This window comes from Chenopodium quinoa, unplaced genomic scaffold, assembly GCF_001683475.1.
Source record: "Chenopodium quinoa cultivar QQ74 unplaced genomic scaffold, ASM168347v1, whole genome shotgun sequence".
In the NCBI taxonomy this organism is placed as follows: domain Eukaryota; kingdom Viridiplantae; phylum Streptophyta; class Magnoliopsida; order Caryophyllales; family Amaranthaceae; genus Chenopodium; species Chenopodium quinoa.
In genome coordinates, this window is record NW_018742669.1 from 354,045 (window position 1) to 372,408 (window position 18,364).

At 36.6% G+C, this 18,364-nt stretch overlaps 4 protein-coding genes across 4 annotated transcripts; 3 read left to right on the forward strand and 1 right to left on the reverse strand.

The window, feature by feature from the left end:
* Nucleotides 1-997: 997 nt before the first annotated feature.
* LOC110722322 (laccase-17-like) lies at nucleotides 998-3,768 on the forward strand. The gene is made up of 6 exons (XM_021901595.1): nucleotides 998-1,160; nucleotides 1,257-1,408; nucleotides 1,502-1,746; nucleotides 1,859-1,987; nucleotides 2,061-3,023; nucleotides 3,170-3,768. Exons 1-6 carry the CDS (start codon nucleotides 1,047-1,049, stop codon nucleotides 3,298-3,300), a joined length of 1,734 nt encoding a protein of 577 aa, XP_021757287.1. The 5' UTR covers nucleotides 998-1,046; the 3' UTR covers nucleotides 3,301-3,768.
* A 2,527-nt stretch (nucleotides 3,769-6,295) lies between these two features.
* LOC110722324 (laccase-17-like) lies at nucleotides 6,296-8,844 on the forward strand. Its single transcript, XM_021901598.1, has 6 exons — nucleotides 6,296-6,449; nucleotides 6,572-6,723; nucleotides 6,811-7,055; nucleotides 7,163-7,291; nucleotides 7,364-8,326; nucleotides 8,459-8,844. The coding sequence occupies exons 1-6, from the start codon at nucleotides 6,333-6,335 to the stop codon at nucleotides 8,587-8,589; spliced, it is 1,737 nt and encodes a 578-aa protein (XP_021757290.1). The 5' UTR covers nucleotides 6,296-6,332; the 3' UTR covers nucleotides 8,590-8,844.
* Nucleotides 8,845-11,164: 2,320 nt separating this feature from the next.
* LOC110722327 (peptidyl-prolyl cis-trans isomerase FKBP20-1-like) lies at nucleotides 11,165-17,388 on the reverse strand. The gene is made up of 7 exons (XM_021901600.1): nucleotides 17,133-17,388; nucleotides 16,686-16,815; nucleotides 15,386-15,519; nucleotides 15,217-15,296; nucleotides 14,863-14,955; nucleotides 14,628-14,778; nucleotides 11,165-11,406 (listed from the first exon to the last, which is right to left on the reverse strand). The coding sequence occupies exons 2-6, from the start codon at nucleotides 16,792-16,794 to the stop codon at nucleotides 14,628-14,630; spliced, it is 567 nt and encodes a 188-aa protein (XP_021757292.1). The 5' UTR covers nucleotides 16,795-16,815; nucleotides 17,133-17,388; the 3' UTR covers nucleotides 11,165-11,406.
* On the forward strand, nucleotides 11,451-14,489 carry LOC110722326 (laccase-17-like). The gene is made up of 6 exons (XM_021901599.1): nucleotides 11,451-12,051; nucleotides 12,147-12,298; nucleotides 12,381-12,625; nucleotides 12,734-12,862; nucleotides 12,938-13,900; nucleotides 14,005-14,489. Exons 1-6 carry the CDS (start codon nucleotides 11,938-11,940, stop codon nucleotides 14,133-14,135), a joined length of 1,734 nt encoding a protein of 577 aa, XP_021757291.1. The 5' UTR covers nucleotides 11,451-11,937; the 3' UTR covers nucleotides 14,136-14,489.
* Nucleotides 17,389-18,364: the final 976 nt, after the last annotated feature.

Consider the following 18,364-nt stretch of genomic DNA (forward strand, 5'->3'; position numbering starts at 1 on the left):
CTAAATTTAATGTCTAATCTCGTATCATCTACATATATCCTAAAAATATCTTCATTCATCTCTCTCAAATTATACTGTATTATTCATCGTATAATAAATTGTTAGCAGAAGTACGTATTGTGTAATGCACTCTTGTATACGAAATTGAAGTGGACTTTGCAACCATGCATGCATACGTTTATAAGGAAAGCCTATCAACAGGAGTACCCTCTAAGTGACTCTTTTTTTGCTACATGCATTTCACAACAGCTGTATATGCTTAATTCTATCGATTTCACTAGTCATTTACTAAAAAAATAAACAAGTAAAAATTTATCACTACAAGTATACGCTTACAAGTCCGATTAGCAAGATTGGACTTACAAAGAGAGAGTTGGCTTGATAACTGACTTGACAATAACATAGTCGTGCTAAAATATCATGTCATCATTTTGCTATTGTGTTTGAAATCATATTTACACTTACACATGCCCTCGCTCTCAATTTGATAATGATTTGCACTACCAATATCAATACAAATTCTCATAAATGACTGTATTTGACACAAACACATACTCGTGTTGGTGTGTTGATTAATAATTACATCTTGCTACTAGCCTACTACTGGTTACTTTAGCATATATGATGATCATCATTTTGCAATGAATATATTCACAAAATGAAAAATTAACTTCATTATCACATGAACACTAGCTAAGAAAACTAAGCAAGGCTTTGCTAATAGTAATAATCAAGAATAGAAAAAAGGAACAAGTAACAATTTACTTAGTTAATTTTTGTTCTTTTTGTATAATTACAATAAAAATACACGAGAGAATCTATATACTTTGGGATTACTCTAAAACCAACAATCTAACAAACATATTAGATTAGTCCATTAGTACTTGCTGGAGCTTCGATTACCATTACTTTTGTTTTCCCTCCTACCTAATTTGTCAAAATACACCCTATATAAGCTCCTTAGTTTATAGCAAAATCCAAAATCATTCTCGAGTTGGTGATATCATTCTCTAATACACTCTCTTAAGCTTATCAGGTTGCAAAATATGGCAACTTCCTACAGATTGTTCTTTCTCCTTTTCAGCTTCGTGTGCTCGATTCTTTCCAACAATGTTGTTAATGCAGCTGACACTGGCATCACTAGGCACTACAAGTTCGACGTACATGAAACAACTCTATATATAGTTTTGTTCTTATATTATATGCAACATTATGTTCTAACTCGATATATTCTTGTTGCAATATTATGCTTGTAGATCAAGCTGCAAAATGTGACAAGATTATGCCACACCAAGAGCATTGTCACAGTTAACGGAGAGTTTCCAGGGCCTCGTATTGTTGCTCGAGAGGGTGATCGACTAGTTATCAAAGTTGTCAACCACGTCCAAAACAACATTACCATTCATTGGTATACTTGTCATCAAGTTAATTTATTCTTGACAATTGACATAAAAAAAAAATTAAAAAAAAAATTGTACTGATTCGTGTGACTATATACCAGGCATGGGATTAGGCAGATACGAAGTGGATGGGCAGATGGACCGGCTTACATAGCGCAGTGCCCTATACAAACAGGACAGACTTATGTATACAACTTCACCGTTGTTGGACAGAGAGGCACACTTTGGTGGCATGCTCATATTTCGTGGCTCAGATCAACCCTTTACGGACCTATGGTTATTCTTCCTAAGCGCGGTGTTCCTTACCCTTTTCCCCAGCCTTACAAGGAAGTTCCTCTTATCTTTGGTAATGCTTCCATCTCTACTGCATGCTACACTTCAATTTCAATCATCATTTAGAATGACTAAAAATTAACATTTTGCGAAATTTATCAAACTATACGTATCTGGGCTTGCAGGGGAATGGTGGAATGCAGACACTGAGGCAGTCATCAACCAAGCTACGAAAACAGGAGGCGGTCCAAATGTATCGGATGCCTACACCATCAATGGCCTTCCCGGACTATTATACAACTGCTCAGCTAAAGGTATATGCTAGCAAGATTTAAAATTATTTGAAATGAACATATAAATTGTGACTAATTGTGAGTGTATGTGCAGACACCTTCAGATTGAGTGTAAAACCAGGCAAAACTTATCTCCTAAGGCTTATTAATGCTGCGCTCAATGACGATCTCTTCTTTAGCATTGCTAATCACACTCTCACAACAGTGGATGTCGATGCTGTCTATGTTAAGCCCTTTGAGACCGAAACAATCATCATAACTCCCGGTCAAACTACCAATGTCCTTCTCAAGACAAAGCCTAATTACCCTGGTGCGACCTTCCTCATGATGGCTCGGCCTTATGCTACAGGAAGCGGCACCTTTGACAACTCTACTGTTGCCGGTATGCTTGAATACCAACACCCAAAACCGTCGACTTCAATCAAGAACCTTCCTCTCTTCAAGCCCACCCTTCCAGCCCTTAATGACACTTCTTTTGTAGCCAACTTCACCAACAAACTTAGAAGCCTAGCAAATGTTAAATACCCGGCGAATGTACCAAGGAATGTCGACAAACACTTCTTCTTCACAGTGGGGTTAGGAACCAACCCATGTCCTAAAAACCATACATGTCAAGGCCCAACCAATACCACCATGTTCGCGGCTGCTATCAACAATGTCTCCTTTATCATGCCTACAAAAGCTCTGTTGCAATCACACTTCTCCCGTCAATCAAATGGTGTCTTCACCACCAATCTTCCTACATCACCGCTAATCCCCTTCAACTACACCGGTACACCACCTAACAACACGAATGTGATAGATGGAACTAAGGTGGTGTCAATTCCATTCAACACAAGCGTCGAGCTTGTGATGCAGGGCACCAGTATTCTAGGGGCAGAGAGCCACCCACTTCACCTTCATGGGTTTAACTTCTTTGTGGTTGGACAAGGCTTTGGAAACTTCGATTCTAAAAAAGACCCTGCTAAGTACAACCTTGTTGATCCTGTTGAGAGGAACACAGTTGGTGTGCCTGCGGGAGGGTGGGTTGCCATTCGATTTCATGCAGACAATCCAGGTATGATAACAACCAATTTTGAGATTATGAAAAATAATTTGATAAAATTTTGAATGTATTTAAGACTATATATTAATATTAGCACAATTTCTTTAAAGACTGTACGTTCTAATTAATTATGAAAATTTATAATGCAATCTTTATAGGAGTATGGTTTATGCACTGTCATTTGGAAGTTCACACAAGTTGGGGCTTGAAGATGGCTTGGGTAGTCGAAGACGGAAAGCTGCCTAATCAGAAGCTGCCACCACCCCCAGCCGATTATCCCAAGTGTTGATCAAAGTGCTTCACCTGAGAATTTTTTCCTGTAATGAGTGACAGAAAATGACTGATATTTTTTTTCTAGGAAAGTTTTTTCCTTAAGTTTGTTTGTTATGACTTTCACAGTGCGGCTCAATTTCTAACTTGTTATACCTTATGAAGGATAGGATGAGTGGCCAATTAGCCGTAGAAAGATTTCTTCTTAAATTTTCTCATTTTGTATTGTTTTCGTTGATCAAGTGTAAGTTGAACTTCTGTATGAATCTTCTTTTACCAATTTTTCAAAAGAAATTGCTCAAATTATTCCATTACATCAGCTCACGTTTTTCAATTTAGGTACTTCAGTATGCCTTTGCAATATTACTTGGTTCAATTAAAAAATAAAATACGTAGAATGTGAAGTTCTTGGATGAAAACTACAACGCTGTTGGAACTAGTACGATATAAGCAACCGTGCCTCGTTGTCAAAAAAAAAAAAAAAAAAAAGAGCGCCTCAAGCTTCACACATCCTTCTAGGAGTATATGGTAGTATGACAAAGCAACCTTCCCCTTACCAAGATTCATATTATTATTTTGTATCGAATATAGGCAACCGGCGCGCTTTAAATAATAATAGCAACTAACCGACACCGAGTCCATTAGGTATCAGTGTATAACATGGCACCAAATTAACTTGTAGAGGGCACAGTACAGGTAATAACATAGCTATGATGAGCGAGCTACGGGTATGCCACAATGGCTAACATCGAGCCAATTAGGCTACCAACCCCGTCGTGAATTTGATGTGCACGTAAACAAAACCGTTGTATACACCATTACACTCTATGACTAAGAAGACCCTAAGGGCAACTAACCGGGAAAGCGTCAATCCTATGACATTTCTGATTTTGTGCAACAGCAACTGTACGCCTCTACCACCTTCGCCATCACATTATTGATTTGTACTACGGAGTATTAGATATTAACACAGTTTTTAGTATCATTATAATGATAAAGAGTACCATTAGATGTAGCTTGCTTATAGTACATTTGACTGTCCTACTAATAATTTTCAAGATCTTACAGAAATTAATGTCATTGTATTAGACTCCTAATTCCGTCAAAAAAAAAAAAAGACTCCTATTTAACCGTTGCCATAGGATTTTAGACTACAATTTAACTTGATGTGTGTGTTACTTTAATAACATAACATTAACACCCTTAACGATATACTTAAGATACGTTAAGCTAGATCTTAATTGGAATCATTTACCTTTTGAACTTTGATGTTGATGAATGAAATCATTGTCATTTTGAGCTTTGAAGTTTGATAAAGTTGCTCATTGTCATGTTGATGGTGATCATTGCTTTTTGTTTTGGTCACCTAATATTTTAGGTTTGAATTGTTTAATACTACTATATAATAATGGCCAAACCTTTCTTTGACCCTATCTATCGTGTATTCGGTTCATCATATATTTTCTTTTAGGAAAAATGTGCTAATGAACTAAAAAGTTAATAATAGTTATTCAAGTTCTATTTACATCTAAATTAAATTAATTATTTTAAATAAAATGGATATTTCTGTAGTCTTTTTTAAAATGATTACCACTATACTTAAATTTTATTAGCCAATTTTTTATTTATTTTTTTGTTGGTCAAACTTAGCTTATAAAAAATGATTTTTCTTTTTTAAAAATTCATTTTTTTTTTTTCAAATTCAGATAATTAAAAAAGTCGAACTTTCAATTATTTTTTTGAAAAGTTGAATTTTCAATTCATTACTAACCAATGACAATATTGCTAATTAATCATAGTTAAAAACCAAAATCATATATAATAAAAATTAAATTAGAATATAAAAGGCACAAGTAAGAAAAAAACAAAGTGTTTAACATGTATCAAAAAAATATTGCAATGTCTAATTATTGCAACATTCATACCACACCTACCAATCAAAAATTATACACCATACGAAATACTTCATACTATTTTTATAGACTACTAGTAGTTCACTAGAATATATACATGCTAATGCAAAATGGAAAAGTGTGAAAAATATCAACAATGGAATTTGTGAAACCTCACCTAGACAATATAATGTAACTTTCATTCTTTAAATTATAATGGACATTGCAATAATCTTTATTGTAACTTTGTAAGTGTCAATCAATATCAAGAACAATGTTCTTTATCGCACCAAACAACATCGTGTCGAGATTCTCATGAACCTATTAAGTATACACATCCTATACTTTATCATATAATTTCCTCAAAATTATAATTAAATTCTTTCTAAAATGCCTTGCTCGAGAAGTAGCAGTATTTTGTAATGCACTCTTTTACGGAGGTAGACCTTACAACCATGCATGCAGACGTTTACAAGAAAAGCCTTTCAACAGGAGTACCCTTAAAGTGACGCCTTTTTATTTTTTAGGGTACATTTTCATAACTTAACAGCTTATGCCATGCTTCTATTCTTCTATTTCCTCTAAATATTTACTTATCAGTACTTTGATAATGTTGAGACATAACATCTATCGTATTCTTGAAATCGAATCAAAACAACATTGCATTAACATCTATCGTATTCTCTAAATGGAGCCAAAACAACATTGCATTATACGTACATTCACTGGTCGAACTTGTTAACGAAGAATAGGCTTATTGGTGTCCTTCCCCTACACAATCAAAAAAATATTAGAGAATTTAGTGTCAAAATTTTAACACAATCGGAAAGTGCTTTACTGTGCTATTCTTTGATGCAGGAAATCAATTTTATTATTGAGATTGAACTACATACATCTTTTAATCCTTACTACGACAGTAGCTAAATAAGCTAATACCAATGATAAACAAAAATCTCAAATATTATGCATTGACTTTAGGATCACTCTAAAACCAACAATGTAACAAACGATTTGGTCCATTGTGCTGGAACTTCAATATTCAATTTTTTTGCACACCTAATCATAGGAGATACACTCTATATAACCTCCAATCTTGTAAACTCAAATCATCATTCTCATTCTCATAATACTTTCTCTTAAGCTTCTTAGTTCGATAGATATGGCAACTTTCCACAGTTTGCTCATCATTGCCCTTTTTAGCATCGCCTGCTCGATGCTTTCATACAATGTCTCCGCTGCAACTTCTACTGGCATCACCAGACACTACAAATTCGATGTACATGAAATCACTTATTAAGTTGGCTCTGAAATTCAACATAGTTTTGACCTTATATATCATACATGCAGGCTGCAGCATTGTCTTTACTAATCATTTTTATTACAACATTTTGTTTGTAGATTAAGATGCAAAATGTGACAAGATTATGCCACACTAAGAGCATTGTGACAGTGAACGGGCAGTTTCCAGGGCCTCGTATTGTTGCTAGAGAGGGTGATCGACTTGTTATCAAAGTAGTCAACCATGTCAAAAACAATATTACACTCCATTGGTATATCTTCCATCTTCAAGTTTCATTTTTATTTGCTAATGTAATGACATCAAACAATATCATACTGAATTATGTGACTATGAGCAGGCATGGGATCAGGCAAATACGAAGTGGATGGGCAGACGGACCAGCATACATAACACAGTGCCCCATACAAACTGGACAGACTTATGTATACAACTTCACCATTGTTGGCCAGAGAGGAACACTTTGGTGGCACGCACACATTTCTTGGTTAAGATCAACCCTTTACGGACCTATCATTATTCTCCCTAAGCGCGGTGTTCCATATCCATTTCCCCAGCCATATAAGGAAGTTCCCCTTATCTTTGGTAATGCTTCCAACTCTACTGTATGCTTCTCTTCAATTTCAAACATTGTTTAGAACACTAAAAATTATCATTGTGTGAAATTAATCAAATCGTATGTGGGCTTGCAGGGGAATGGTGGAATGCAGACACTGAGGCAGTCATTAACCAAGCAACGAAAACAGGAGGTGGTCCAAATGTATCAGATGCCTACACCATCAACGGCCTTCCCGGACTATTATACAACTGCTCAGCTAAAGGTATATGCAAGAAAGGCTTAAACTTATTTCACTGAATATACAAACAGTGACTAATCACAAACGTCTGTGCAGACACCTCCAAATTGAGCGTAAAACCTGGCAAAACTTATCTCCTAAGGCTTATTAATGCTGCGCTCAATGACGATCTCTTCTTTAGCATTGCCAATCACACTCTCACAACAGTGGATGTCGATGCTGTCTATGTTAAGCCCTTTGAGAGCAATACAATCATCATAACTCCCGGTCAAACTACCAATGTCCTCCTCAAGACAAAGCCTACTTACCCTGGTGCTACCTTCCTCATGATGGCTCGGCCTTATGCTACAGGAAGTGGCACCTTTGACAACTCTACTGTTGCCGGTATGCTTGAATATCAACACCCAAAACCGTCGACTTCAATCAAGAAGCTTCCTCTCTTCAAGCCCACTCTTCCAGCCCTTAATGACACTTCTTTTGTAGCCAACTTCACCAACAAACTTAGAAGTCTAGCAAATGTCAAATATCCGGTGAATGTACCAAAGAATGTCGACAGACACTTCTTCTTCACAGTGGGGTTAGGAACCAATCCATGTCCCAAAAACCATACCTGTCAAGGCCCAACCAATACCACCATGTTCGCGGCTTCTATTAACAATGTCTCCTTTGTCATGCCTACAAAAGCCCTTTTGCAATCACACTTCCAACGTCAATCAAACGGGGTTTTCACTGCCAATCTTCCTACCTCACCACTAATCCCTTTTAACTACACCGGTACACCACCAAACAACACAAATGTGATAGACGGAACTAAGGTGGTATCGATTCCATTCAACACCAGCGTGGAACTGGTGATGCAAGGCACCAGCATTCTAGGGGCAGAGAGCCACCCACTTCACCTTCATGGGTTTAACTTCTTTGTGGTTGGACAAGGCTTCGGAAACTTCGATTCTAAAAAAGACCCTGCTAAGTATAACCTTGTTGATCCTGTTGAGAGGAACACAGTCGGTGTTCCTGCAGGAGGGTGGGTCGCCATTCGATTCCTTGCAGACAATCCAGGTATGATAATTAAGTTTGATAACAACCATTTTTGAGATTGTGTAAAATAATTAGCTTAAATATTGAATCTAAATAAGACTAACATATAGACGTCTTTTTTTATTATTATTATTTTGGATGCAATTTTTATAGGAGTATGGTTCATGCACTGCCATTTGGAAGTTCACACAAGTTGGGGCTTGAAGATGGCTTGGGTAGTCGAAGACGGAATGCTGCCTAATCAGAAGCTGCCACCACCCCCAGCCGACTATCCTAAGTGTTGAAAGTGCTTCACTGAGAAAATTTTCTGCACTAACAGAGATTGATTCTAAGTTTTTCCTAGGAAATCTTTTGTTATATTCGCAAATATCTGCTTCATAAATTTCATAATATGTCACAATCTTCCTTAGCTTGTCAACCCTTTTGAAGGAAGTAGAAGGATATTATCGGATATTTTTATCCACTTTAAATTGTATCTCGATCTTATAGATGTCTTTGTTTGACAACCAAGTGAAAAGAAAATTTCTGTATGTATTTCATACTTTGCTTACAACAACAAACTTCAAGTATGAAATAAATTTTGAGTATTTCACACTCAGTTTAAAATTATCTTTCTAATAGGTTTCGATCAATAAGAACATCGAGTATTATCGTATCAAACACTCTCTTATAAAGTTAAAGGAGCCAAAACACTTTATAATCCAACAGCTATATTATGATGAAGACTTCGACACTTCGTTTCACACCTAGCTTAAAACCTTATGAAGGACGTTGATTCTAAACATTTATGGACGATAGATTCAATATAATGCTTACCAAAAACATGCAGAAACGTTGTCGTTTTTAGGTGTGACTAAGCAATTCAAAGAACAAACTCAAGGTAAAATATTCTTTACTATGCTCATTGCTCATACAATCAAAGCACTTAAATTACAAAATGATGAATGCGACATAATATGAAATTTAAACCCAATAATAATACGAAGTAATACAAATGCCAATATATCAGTATTGCCATTCTCTCTTCCTTTAAAAGTCTAAGGAAAATTAATGTAGTAGGTGAAAATTTTCTTAATTATGAATGCCAATATCAGCCACGCTCAATTAATAAAAAAATAAATAAATATAATCTGACACCATTTAAAACTTAAATTTCATTTGATATAGTAGGTCCAAAATTTCTTAATTATGAATGCCCTTATTCAGTTATTTGATCATGTAGCCGTTATTATAATTAGACTGTGGTTAAGATGCAACATACTCCTCCATGTAGGGAGAATTAATATGAAGCCCGGTGTTTTTTGCACTTTCTATTTAGAATTCACAAAATATTCCTTATTATCGATTGCTAATTTTTACAGAACTACAGTAGAAGCTTTTCGTGCCCTTAGATATGCAAGTCAGAAGGCATTTAAATGTGGCTAAGTTACCTAAAAATAAAAATAATCCCGACTTCTGTGTCACACAGTCAATCCCCAACAAATCAGTAGCAATCTTTTAGGGCTAGCCAAGTGCCCGTATGTTCTGATGACTCGACTCATGTTGTATCCTATTGCCTTTGGTGGTACCTTTTCTTGAACCCTCCCTGCAATCTCTTCACTCTTCGCATTGCTGCAACCCAGTATAAAACCTATCCATTGTGTCCTTCAGCCAACGTAACCATTTAATTATGACGCCTAGTTTCCCTAGCAGCCAGAGTTGTTCTGCCTACCTTCCTTTCTCATCAGCTTTCTATGGCTCTACCTCTTCATTTTTTTTCTCATTCCCCACAGCCACAACCCCTTATGGGAAAAAAATGAAAAATGGGGCTGCGAAGTAGTGGTCAGGACAGTGTGTAGGCAGTCCGCGGGATGGTAATGGAAGGGGAGAGGAGGGGTTTAAGATTATTTTTTTAAAAAAAAAATGACGTTAACATAATAATAAAGGTGGGCAACATGCCGGGCCGGGCCATCGCGGGCTAGCCATGGCGGCGGGCCGTGCCTCCATTTCCACCAGGCCAGCCCACGTGCCAGGCATGTTTGAACTTCGACTTTGTTCTTTTTTTTTTTTAAAAAAAGAAAATGATTATATTATTTTTTAAAAATAAATTAATATTATATATATATATATATATATAAACGGGGCGTGCTTGGCGGGCCGGCAAGCAGGCCAAGGGGCGGGCTCATACCGTGCCGTGCTGGAAAATTGCAACTGTTGTCCGTGGCACGGCCCACGGCACGCCAAGCGACCACCGTGCCAGGCCGGGCCAGATGACGGGCCCTGCCGTGCCTCGTCGAATTTCGTGTCGGGCTGGGCCGGGCCGCCTGCAGGCCAATCCGGCCCGTGCCCACCTTTACGTAATAATATGATAAGATCGCCATGTAGAATTTTCCTAAAAAATGTGATGTGGCAAGGGACTATGATTGATCAACTCGGTCTCAACATTAAATCAATGTGTATATTAAGATCCATATCTCCACATCATTCATATGAAACAAAATTAAAAGTCTATTGTCTTAACTGGCAATATATTCTATACTTTTTGCCCTCAAAATTTTAAACTTATCCTGGCTTACAAAAGGCCTTGCTCAGGAAGTATTAGTATTTTGTAATGCACTCTTTTGTGGAGATTGACCTTGCAACTGTGTATGCATACGTTTATAAGGAAGGCCTTTGAACAGGAGTACCCTTCAAGTGAAGCTTTTTTAGGGTACATTCAATACAGCTAGTATTTGCTTCTATTGTCAACTCAGTTTACACCATATTTTCACTAACCATTTACTAACTCACTGCTACTAATCACACTGTTAAGTAATGACGCGACTACATTATCATGAATTTAAACTAATACATTAATCATTATAAAATTACCAGCTAAACTTGTAGAAGAAGAGTAGGCTTGGTGTCATTTTCTTTCTTAAACAGTTCTCAGACAAATTATGAAATAGTAATTTCAAACTGGGAAAAATCAATCTATTAATTGGAATATTTGGAAATGGGCTACACTATATTTTGACAATTACTAATAGATTAAACTAATTTACCTATTAAAGCATTAATTTCGCATTGCTCTGCGCCTCTGCTAGGAACTTCATTAGGCAAATAGAACTTCATCAGAGTGCCTACAGAAGTGTTAATAGACAATAATTAGCCTACGACCCAAACTTACGGGATTTTCAAATATGCAGAAAAATCTTAAACAGAATTCAAATGTTGGACTAAGCAGCAACAAGTCCGAGGACACCATTGCTAACCTCTAATATATGAAGGCAAAATTAACCAGAGTTTTGCTAAACCAATAATAAAGCTGCAATGAAACAAGTAAATAAACCTAAGCACGTAACTTGGTAATTGTCCCTAGTTTTGTTGTAGTATTACATTCAGAACCAAGGCATAATTGTCACTTAATTTAACATTACAAACATTAACCCTAGAGTTTAAAGAGTAACAACAGACTTCAGAATCACTCTAAAACCAACAATGTAACAACCAAATTGGTCACAATGCTGAAAGTTTCAATATCCATTTTTCCTACCTAATCATCTGAGATGTACCCTATATAAGCTCATCTCTTAAAAGTTCCATCATCTATCATTCTTAATTTGGTAGTATCACTCACAAATACAATCTCTTAGCTACCAAGTTTGCCAAAAATGGCAACTTTCAACAGATTGCTTATTGCCCTTTTTAGCATTTCCTGCTACATGCTTTCCAACAATGTCGCCAATGCAGCTTACACAGGCATCACCAGGCACTACACGTTTGATGTACATGAATAAACTTTTATAGTCACCTTGAAAATTCAATTCATTATATACTTATTTTCCTAACCATTCTCATTTCATTATTATATAAATTGTAGATCAAGTTGAAAAATGTTACAAGATTATGCCACACCAAGAGCATTGTCACAGTAAATGGGCAATTTCCAGGGCCTCGTATTGTTGCTCGAGAGGGTGATCGACTCAATATTAAAGTTGTCAACCATGTCCAAAACAATATTACCATCCATTGGTATCCTTTCATCAAGTTTTATAAAATTATAACAAATGACATCAAAACAATCTCAAACTAATATGTGCGACTGTGTACACAGGCATGGGATCAGGCAGCTCCGAAGTGGATGGGCAGATGGACCAGCATATATAACACAATGCCCCATACAAACAGGAAAGACTTATGTATACAATTTCACCATTTTCGGTCAGAGGGGCACACTATGGTGGCATGCCCACATTTCTTGGCTAAGATCAACCCTCTACGGACCTATAATTATTCTCCCTAAGCGTGGTGTTCCATACCCATTTCCCCAGCCCTATAAGGAAGTTCCTCTTATCTTTGGTAATACTTCCATCTCTACTATAAGCTACATTTCAATATCAAACATTGTATAGAATGACTAAAAATAATCATTGTGTGAAATAAATCAAATTGTATGTGGGCTTGCAGGAGAATGGTGGAATGCAGACACTGAGGCAGTCATTAACCAAGCAACGAAAACAGGAGGCGGTCCAAATGTATCAGATGCCTACACCATCAATGGCCTTCCTGGACTATTATACAACTGCTCAGCTAAAGGTATATGGCAAGAAAGATTTAACATTGTCTGAACTGAATATATAAACTGTGACTAATACAAAAGTTTATGTGCAGACACCTTCAAATTGGGTGTAAAACCGGGCAAAACTTATCTCTTAAGGCTTGTTAATGCTGCACTCAATGACGATCTCTTCTTTAGCATTGCCAATCACACTCTCACAACAGTGGATGTTGATGCTGTCTATGTTAAGCCCTTTGAGTCGGATACAATTATCATAACTCCTGGGCAAACTACCAATGTCCTCCTCAAGACAAAGCCTCATTACCCTGAAGCTACCTTCCTCATGATGGCTCGGCCTTATGTTACAGGAAACGGTACCTTTGACAACTCTACTGTTGCCGGAATCCTTGAATACCACCAACCAAAGCCATCAACTTCAATCAAAAAGCTTCCTCTCTTCAAGCCCACCCTTCCAGCCTTGGGAGACACGTCTTTTGTAGCCAACTTCACCAACAAACTTAGAAGCCTAGCAAATGTCAAATACCCGGCCAATGTACCAAAGATTGTCGATAAATACTTCTTCTTCACAGTAGGGTTAGGGACCAACCCATGTCCTAAAAACCATACATGCCAAGGCCCAACTAATACCACCATGTTCGCGGCTGCTATTAACAATGTCTCTTTTGTCATGCCTACAAAAGCTCTCCTGCAATCACACTTCCTCCGACAATCGAACGGGGTTTTCACCACTAATCTTCCCACTGCACCACTAATCCCCTTCAACTACACCGGTACACCACCTAATAACACGAATGTGATAGATGGGACAAAGGTGGTGTCGGTTCCATTTAATACCAGTGTTGAGCTGGTTATGCAAGGCACCAGCATTCTTGGGGCAGAGAGCCACCCACTTCACCTTCATGGGTACAACTTCTTTGTAGTTGGACAAGGCTTTGGAAACTTTGATCCTAAAAAAGACCCAGCAAAGTACAACCTTGTTGACCCCGTAGAGAGGAACACTGTTGGTGTGCCTGCAGGAGGGTGGGTTGCCATTCGTTTCCTTGCAGACAATCCAGGTATGCTACATCCATTTTAGTGATTATTATCAAAAATAGTCTGCAAAATTTATGAAGGTAACTAAAACTAATAGTAATTTTTGTGATTTGACTTATCTATATAGGAGTATGGTTCATGCATTGCCATTTGGAAGTTCACACAAGCTGGGGCTTGAAAATGGCCTGGGTAGTTGAAGATGGAAAGCTGCCAAACCAGAAGCTGCCACCACCCCCATCTGATCTCCCGAAATGCTGAAAGTGCTTCACCCGAAAATTTTTCCACAACTCCTCTACCAGAGAACGGTTTCCCAGCCCCCTCTTCAAATTCCAAACAACCCCCCCCCCCCCTCTCCTAAGTTTCTGTTAAATTTATTACACTGCCACTCATTTTCTACTTTGTCAAACCCTAAACAGGATAGAGTGGACAATTAGCTGTAGAAAGTTTTCTTTTCAATTTTCCATTCTTCATTGTTTTTTCATTTAATTTTCCTTGTTTAATGATCATGTAAAGGACAAGATACACAATGAAATTCACAAGTTTTTTACGAGACACAAACATGCAATTTCATTAACGAAAAAGATGTTTATTACATTATCTCACACTGAATTTGTATACTTGCTAACAGAAAATGGTCTTACTGGAGCATTCATATGCTTCCCATTATTGTAGCAAAGTGACACGGAAAGGCAGAGATATGTTCTACTTTCTACATGTCTGAAGGATGGCTATGAAAGGCCAGAACAGTACCTATTTTCCTTTGCCCTTTCCCTTCCCCTGGCCTTTCTTTGCCTCCATCTTGGCTTGGATACGAGCAGCAGCTGCTGCTTTAGCTTCCTCTCGCTTCTTCTTCTCTTCTTCTTTCATTGCAGCTGCCATCTCTCTCTGCTTTTTCAACTCCCTATTTTGTTGTCATACAACAGAAAGTAATGAACAATAATACACTGGCCAAAAGACTAATCGAGAATAGAAATAAGCAACTTACTCAAGCCTAGCCCTCTCATCTGCAGCACCACCAACACTCATACCCTTGCGTGGTCGGCAGGCTACCAACTCCACCTCAAATATTAAGGTTGCACTACATAATACAAGATCAAGTCGATGAAATTAACAAAAGGAGACAACAATTACGAACTTCAGAAGAAAAATTCTTGATCCCCCAAACACCAACCCCCCCCCCCCCCCCGCTCCCTCTTTTTTCTCAAAAAACATCATGAAGCATTGATTAGAATGAAATAACAAAACGGCTTAGCAGTTAGCACTTAGCAATACAACCAAAAAAAAAAAAAAGGTTTTGACAGGAATCATTAAGTTGAAAAGGCAGTGAGCGGTGACATACCCTGGAGGAATGTCTGGAGGTGAACCTGCACTTCCATATGCATACTCGGGCTTGCAAGTAATCTTAGCTATTTCACCAACCTGTTAAAAAACTGATTGTCAAATTTCAACTAGATGATACTAATAATTAGGTGGAAGAGCTTATGAATAAGCAAATCAGTGATATTCACCTTCATAGTTTTGACTGCAATATCCCATGCTTTGATCACTGTGCCCTGTCCTATCTCAAATGAGAAGATTGTATTGTCTTCATGTGTACTATCAAAGACTTCATCTGTTTCAGCCAGAATGCCTTCATAATGAACTGCCACACCCAAAAATGAAAAAGTCAGACTAAAGTAACAGCTATAGAATTTCATTGCTGTAACAACATTTTAATAGCACATACATCATACGAAGAAAATTCTTCATTGCCATTACCCTCTTGATACAAACTACCTATCCTTCAATTTGTTCAAGTCCAAATTATAACTATAACACAGTTCTATACTAAAGAGTTTGAGTAACCCATATCAAGCTCCCCTATATCGGAAAAAGGAATAAGCAAGAGGCTCTTAATACAAGTAAGAAAAAGAAAAACCAACAGATATCCTTTCTAAAAGACAATTAAAAAAAGAGCAGTGAATCAACCACCTTGATTGAAGAAAGAACGATGCATAAGATAATTTTTTATAAAAAAAAAGAAGTCAAACTCAAAACTTCCATAATAATGATGCACAGTTATTATCAAGCTATTGCTGAATTTGACATCTTTAATAAAAAATTGTATGATTGTTCCAAAATAGTGATGTGCATTTATTCTCAAGCTACCAGAATGCATTCATGAGACATTTTCCTCCTCTATCCTCTCAAGGTATTTCTTGTAATGGTTTAATGACAGTATATACTTCCATTAGTTCCATAGGGGGGAAAAGGCAAAGGAGTAGGAGATAAATATCATAATATCCAGTTTTGTGAGTGTTTGTGTCTATCCCAAATAACAACACCATCAATTCAGTGACAGCAGCCGAGTCATAAACAAAAGATCATCTTATTCAAGGACCGATTTACAAGTCTCTCCACAACTATTAAATCTCTGATTATTTTCTACATCTCAAAAAATGATTCGCCACTACAACTCTACAAGGTGCAAAATCATTAATCTCTAGTTATCCTCTATATCTCATAAAATGTTTTCCCACAACAGGCTGCAGCAACAACTCAAATCATCTCTAGTTATCTTCGATAGCCTGTAAAAATATTCGCCACTACAACTCTAGAAGCTAAGAAATCATTAATCTCTAGTTATCCTCTATATCTCATAAAATGTTTTCCCACAACAGGCTGTGGCAACAACTCAAATCGTCTCTAGTTATCTTCTATAGCTCGTAAAATGTTTCGCCACGACAATGCGGCTCAAAGGATTATAAAGACACAAACACAATCAAAAAGACATCATAAGCATTGATAAGTATTCTCAAGTGAATATACCATCCACAAGAGGAAGTTCATCTGTTGGACCAACAGCATTATCCTTAGGCCGCCTTACAAAAGTCTTCAGAACACCACCATCACCAGTTAAATCAATTACATCCCCCATACTTCCGATTGTTTCAAACACCTGATGAACCAAACAGTAATCACAAGGTCATTAATTTTCAATTCATAATACAAATACATAAAATGCACAAATATAATTCAAAACATACTCATAAATATCCAAACTTGTTAATTCCAATCAATCAACACCAAAAATACTCAAATTCATCTCAATTCGACATACGAAAGCTAAAAATTCAACAGTAATCGAACATAGAAAAGCCAAATTTAGATAATAAAAAACGCAATTCCACAAAAATTAGGTTAAAACAAATTAAATTCGACGCCATTTTTTTTTTTATAGAATTGAGTATCAGCAAAGAGAGAAAGAGAGCTAACCGATAAAGTAGTGAAGAGGGCGACGGAAAGAGACGGCGGAGTAAGCGGTGGCGACGGCGGCGGAGAAAATTAGGAGAGAGAAATTATATAAACCGAGAAATTTGAAGGCCATAGCAGTAGAAACAACACGATTTATGCGAGGATTGTTGAATACTCTGTTTTTTAAAGAGGGAATAAATTTTTTTATAGAGAACTTTATCTTATCTCATCATATTATTTTAAAGTCAAAGTTTTTTTTTTTAATTATTTATAAAAGGAGGTGAAGAATTCATTTTTATTTTTTTGTCAAAAAGAAAAAAAGAAAGAAAGAAAGAAAAAAAGAAAAGAAAAGGAGGGGTGAAGATTTAATTTTTTTGTGAAAATCATTAAAAAGGAGGGAGAAAATATGGAATCTTTAGTTGGGAAATGGGCTATTTATTGAGTCAAGTGTGTAGTAGTGACATTACACAAAAGGTTTGGTATGCCCCCAATTAGTAAAGTTCATATGTCATAAATCATTACTTTATCATCCAACATTTATACATGTGTCTTTCATAACTCTTTTTTTTTTTTTTTTTTTTTCCCTCAAATAATTACCATCCTTCAAATCATACAAGAACTAGTTTTTTTATTACCCAGGTGATGCCCGGGTTATTACATGAAATTGATTATTAATATACGTTGTAATATATGACTCAATTTTCTTGTAATTAAATTTGTGGTTCATATTGTCATTTGCTACATATTAATATTTTGTATTTAAAAGATTGTATAAAAAATCACACAACTTGGTGGTAAGACACTTAGTTGTAAGAGTATAAGTTGCATGTTCAAATCTTGTGAAGAACTTTTTTTTAATTATTATAAGTGCATGACATGCAATGAATTTTTTTTTTTAATTATTATAAGTGCATGACATGCAATGAAATATAAATGAAAGTAATTGAGTGGGTGACGTGACGTAGTGAGAGGAGTATACGTGACACATAGACGTTCTTAGAAACGCCTTTTAATATATTATGAAAGTACTCTTAGTAATTGAATGGGTGACTTGGCGTAATGAGGGGAGTATACGTGACACATAGACGTTAAACACCTTATAATGTATTATGAAAGTACTCGTATATAATAAGGAAACCATATGGAATATTGGATGATTTCATCTAAGTTTGGTTTGATGGAAGGAAGGGAAGGGGTGGAAGCTCACCTATGAGAGCTTTCTCTGTTAAAACAACCTTACAAGGAATTAGGTG

Bases quoted from the DNA above. Each gene is read 5' to 3' on its own strand.
- LOC110722326 (XM_021901599.1), top strand. From the start codon at position 11,938: ATGGCAACTTTCAACAGATTGCTTATTGCCCTTTTTAGCATTTCCTGC. The intron at 12,299-12,380 runs GTATCCTTTCAT...CTGTGTACACAG, and splicing joins AACAATATTACCATCCATTG to GCATGGGATCAGGCAGCTCC. The intron at 12,626-12,733 runs GTAATACTTCCA...GTGGGCTTGCAG, and splicing joins GGAAGTTCCTCTTATCTTTG to GAGAATGGTGGAATGCAGAC.
- LOC110722322 (XM_021901595.1), top strand. From the start codon at position 1,047: ATGGCAACTTCCTACAGATTGTTCTTTCTCCTTTTCAGCTTCGTGTGC. The intron at 1,409-1,501 runs GTATACTTGTCA...ACTATATACCAG, and splicing joins AACAACATTACCATTCATTG to GCATGGGATTAGGCAGATAC. The intron at 1,988-2,060 runs GTATATGCTAGC...GTGTATGTGCAG, and splicing joins ATACAACTGCTCAGCTAAAG to ACACCTTCAGATTGAGTGTA.
- LOC110722324 (XM_021901598.1), top strand. From the start codon at position 6,333: ATGGCAACTTTCCACAGTTTGCTCATCATTGCCCTTTTTAGCATCGCC. The intron at 7,292-7,363 runs GTATATGCAAGA...ACGTCTGTGCAG, and splicing joins ATACAACTGCTCAGCTAAAG to ACACCTCCAAATTGAGCGTA. The intron at 8,327-8,458 runs GTATGATAATTA...CAATTTTTATAG, and splicing joins ATTCCTTGCAGACAATCCAG to GAGTATGGTTCATGCACTGC.
- LOC110722327 (XM_021901600.1), bottom strand. From the start codon at position 16,794: ATGGGGGATGTAATTGATTTAACTGGTGATGGTGGTGTTCTGAAGACT. The intron at 15,520-16,685 runs GTATATTCACTT...TGGGTGTGGCAG, and splicing joins TGAACTTCCTCTTGTGGATG to TTCATTATGAAGGCATTCTG. The intron at 14,779-14,862 runs GTAAGTTGCTTA...ACAACAAAATAG, and splicing joins GATGAGAGGGCTAGGCTTGA to GGAGTTGAAAAAGCAGAGAG.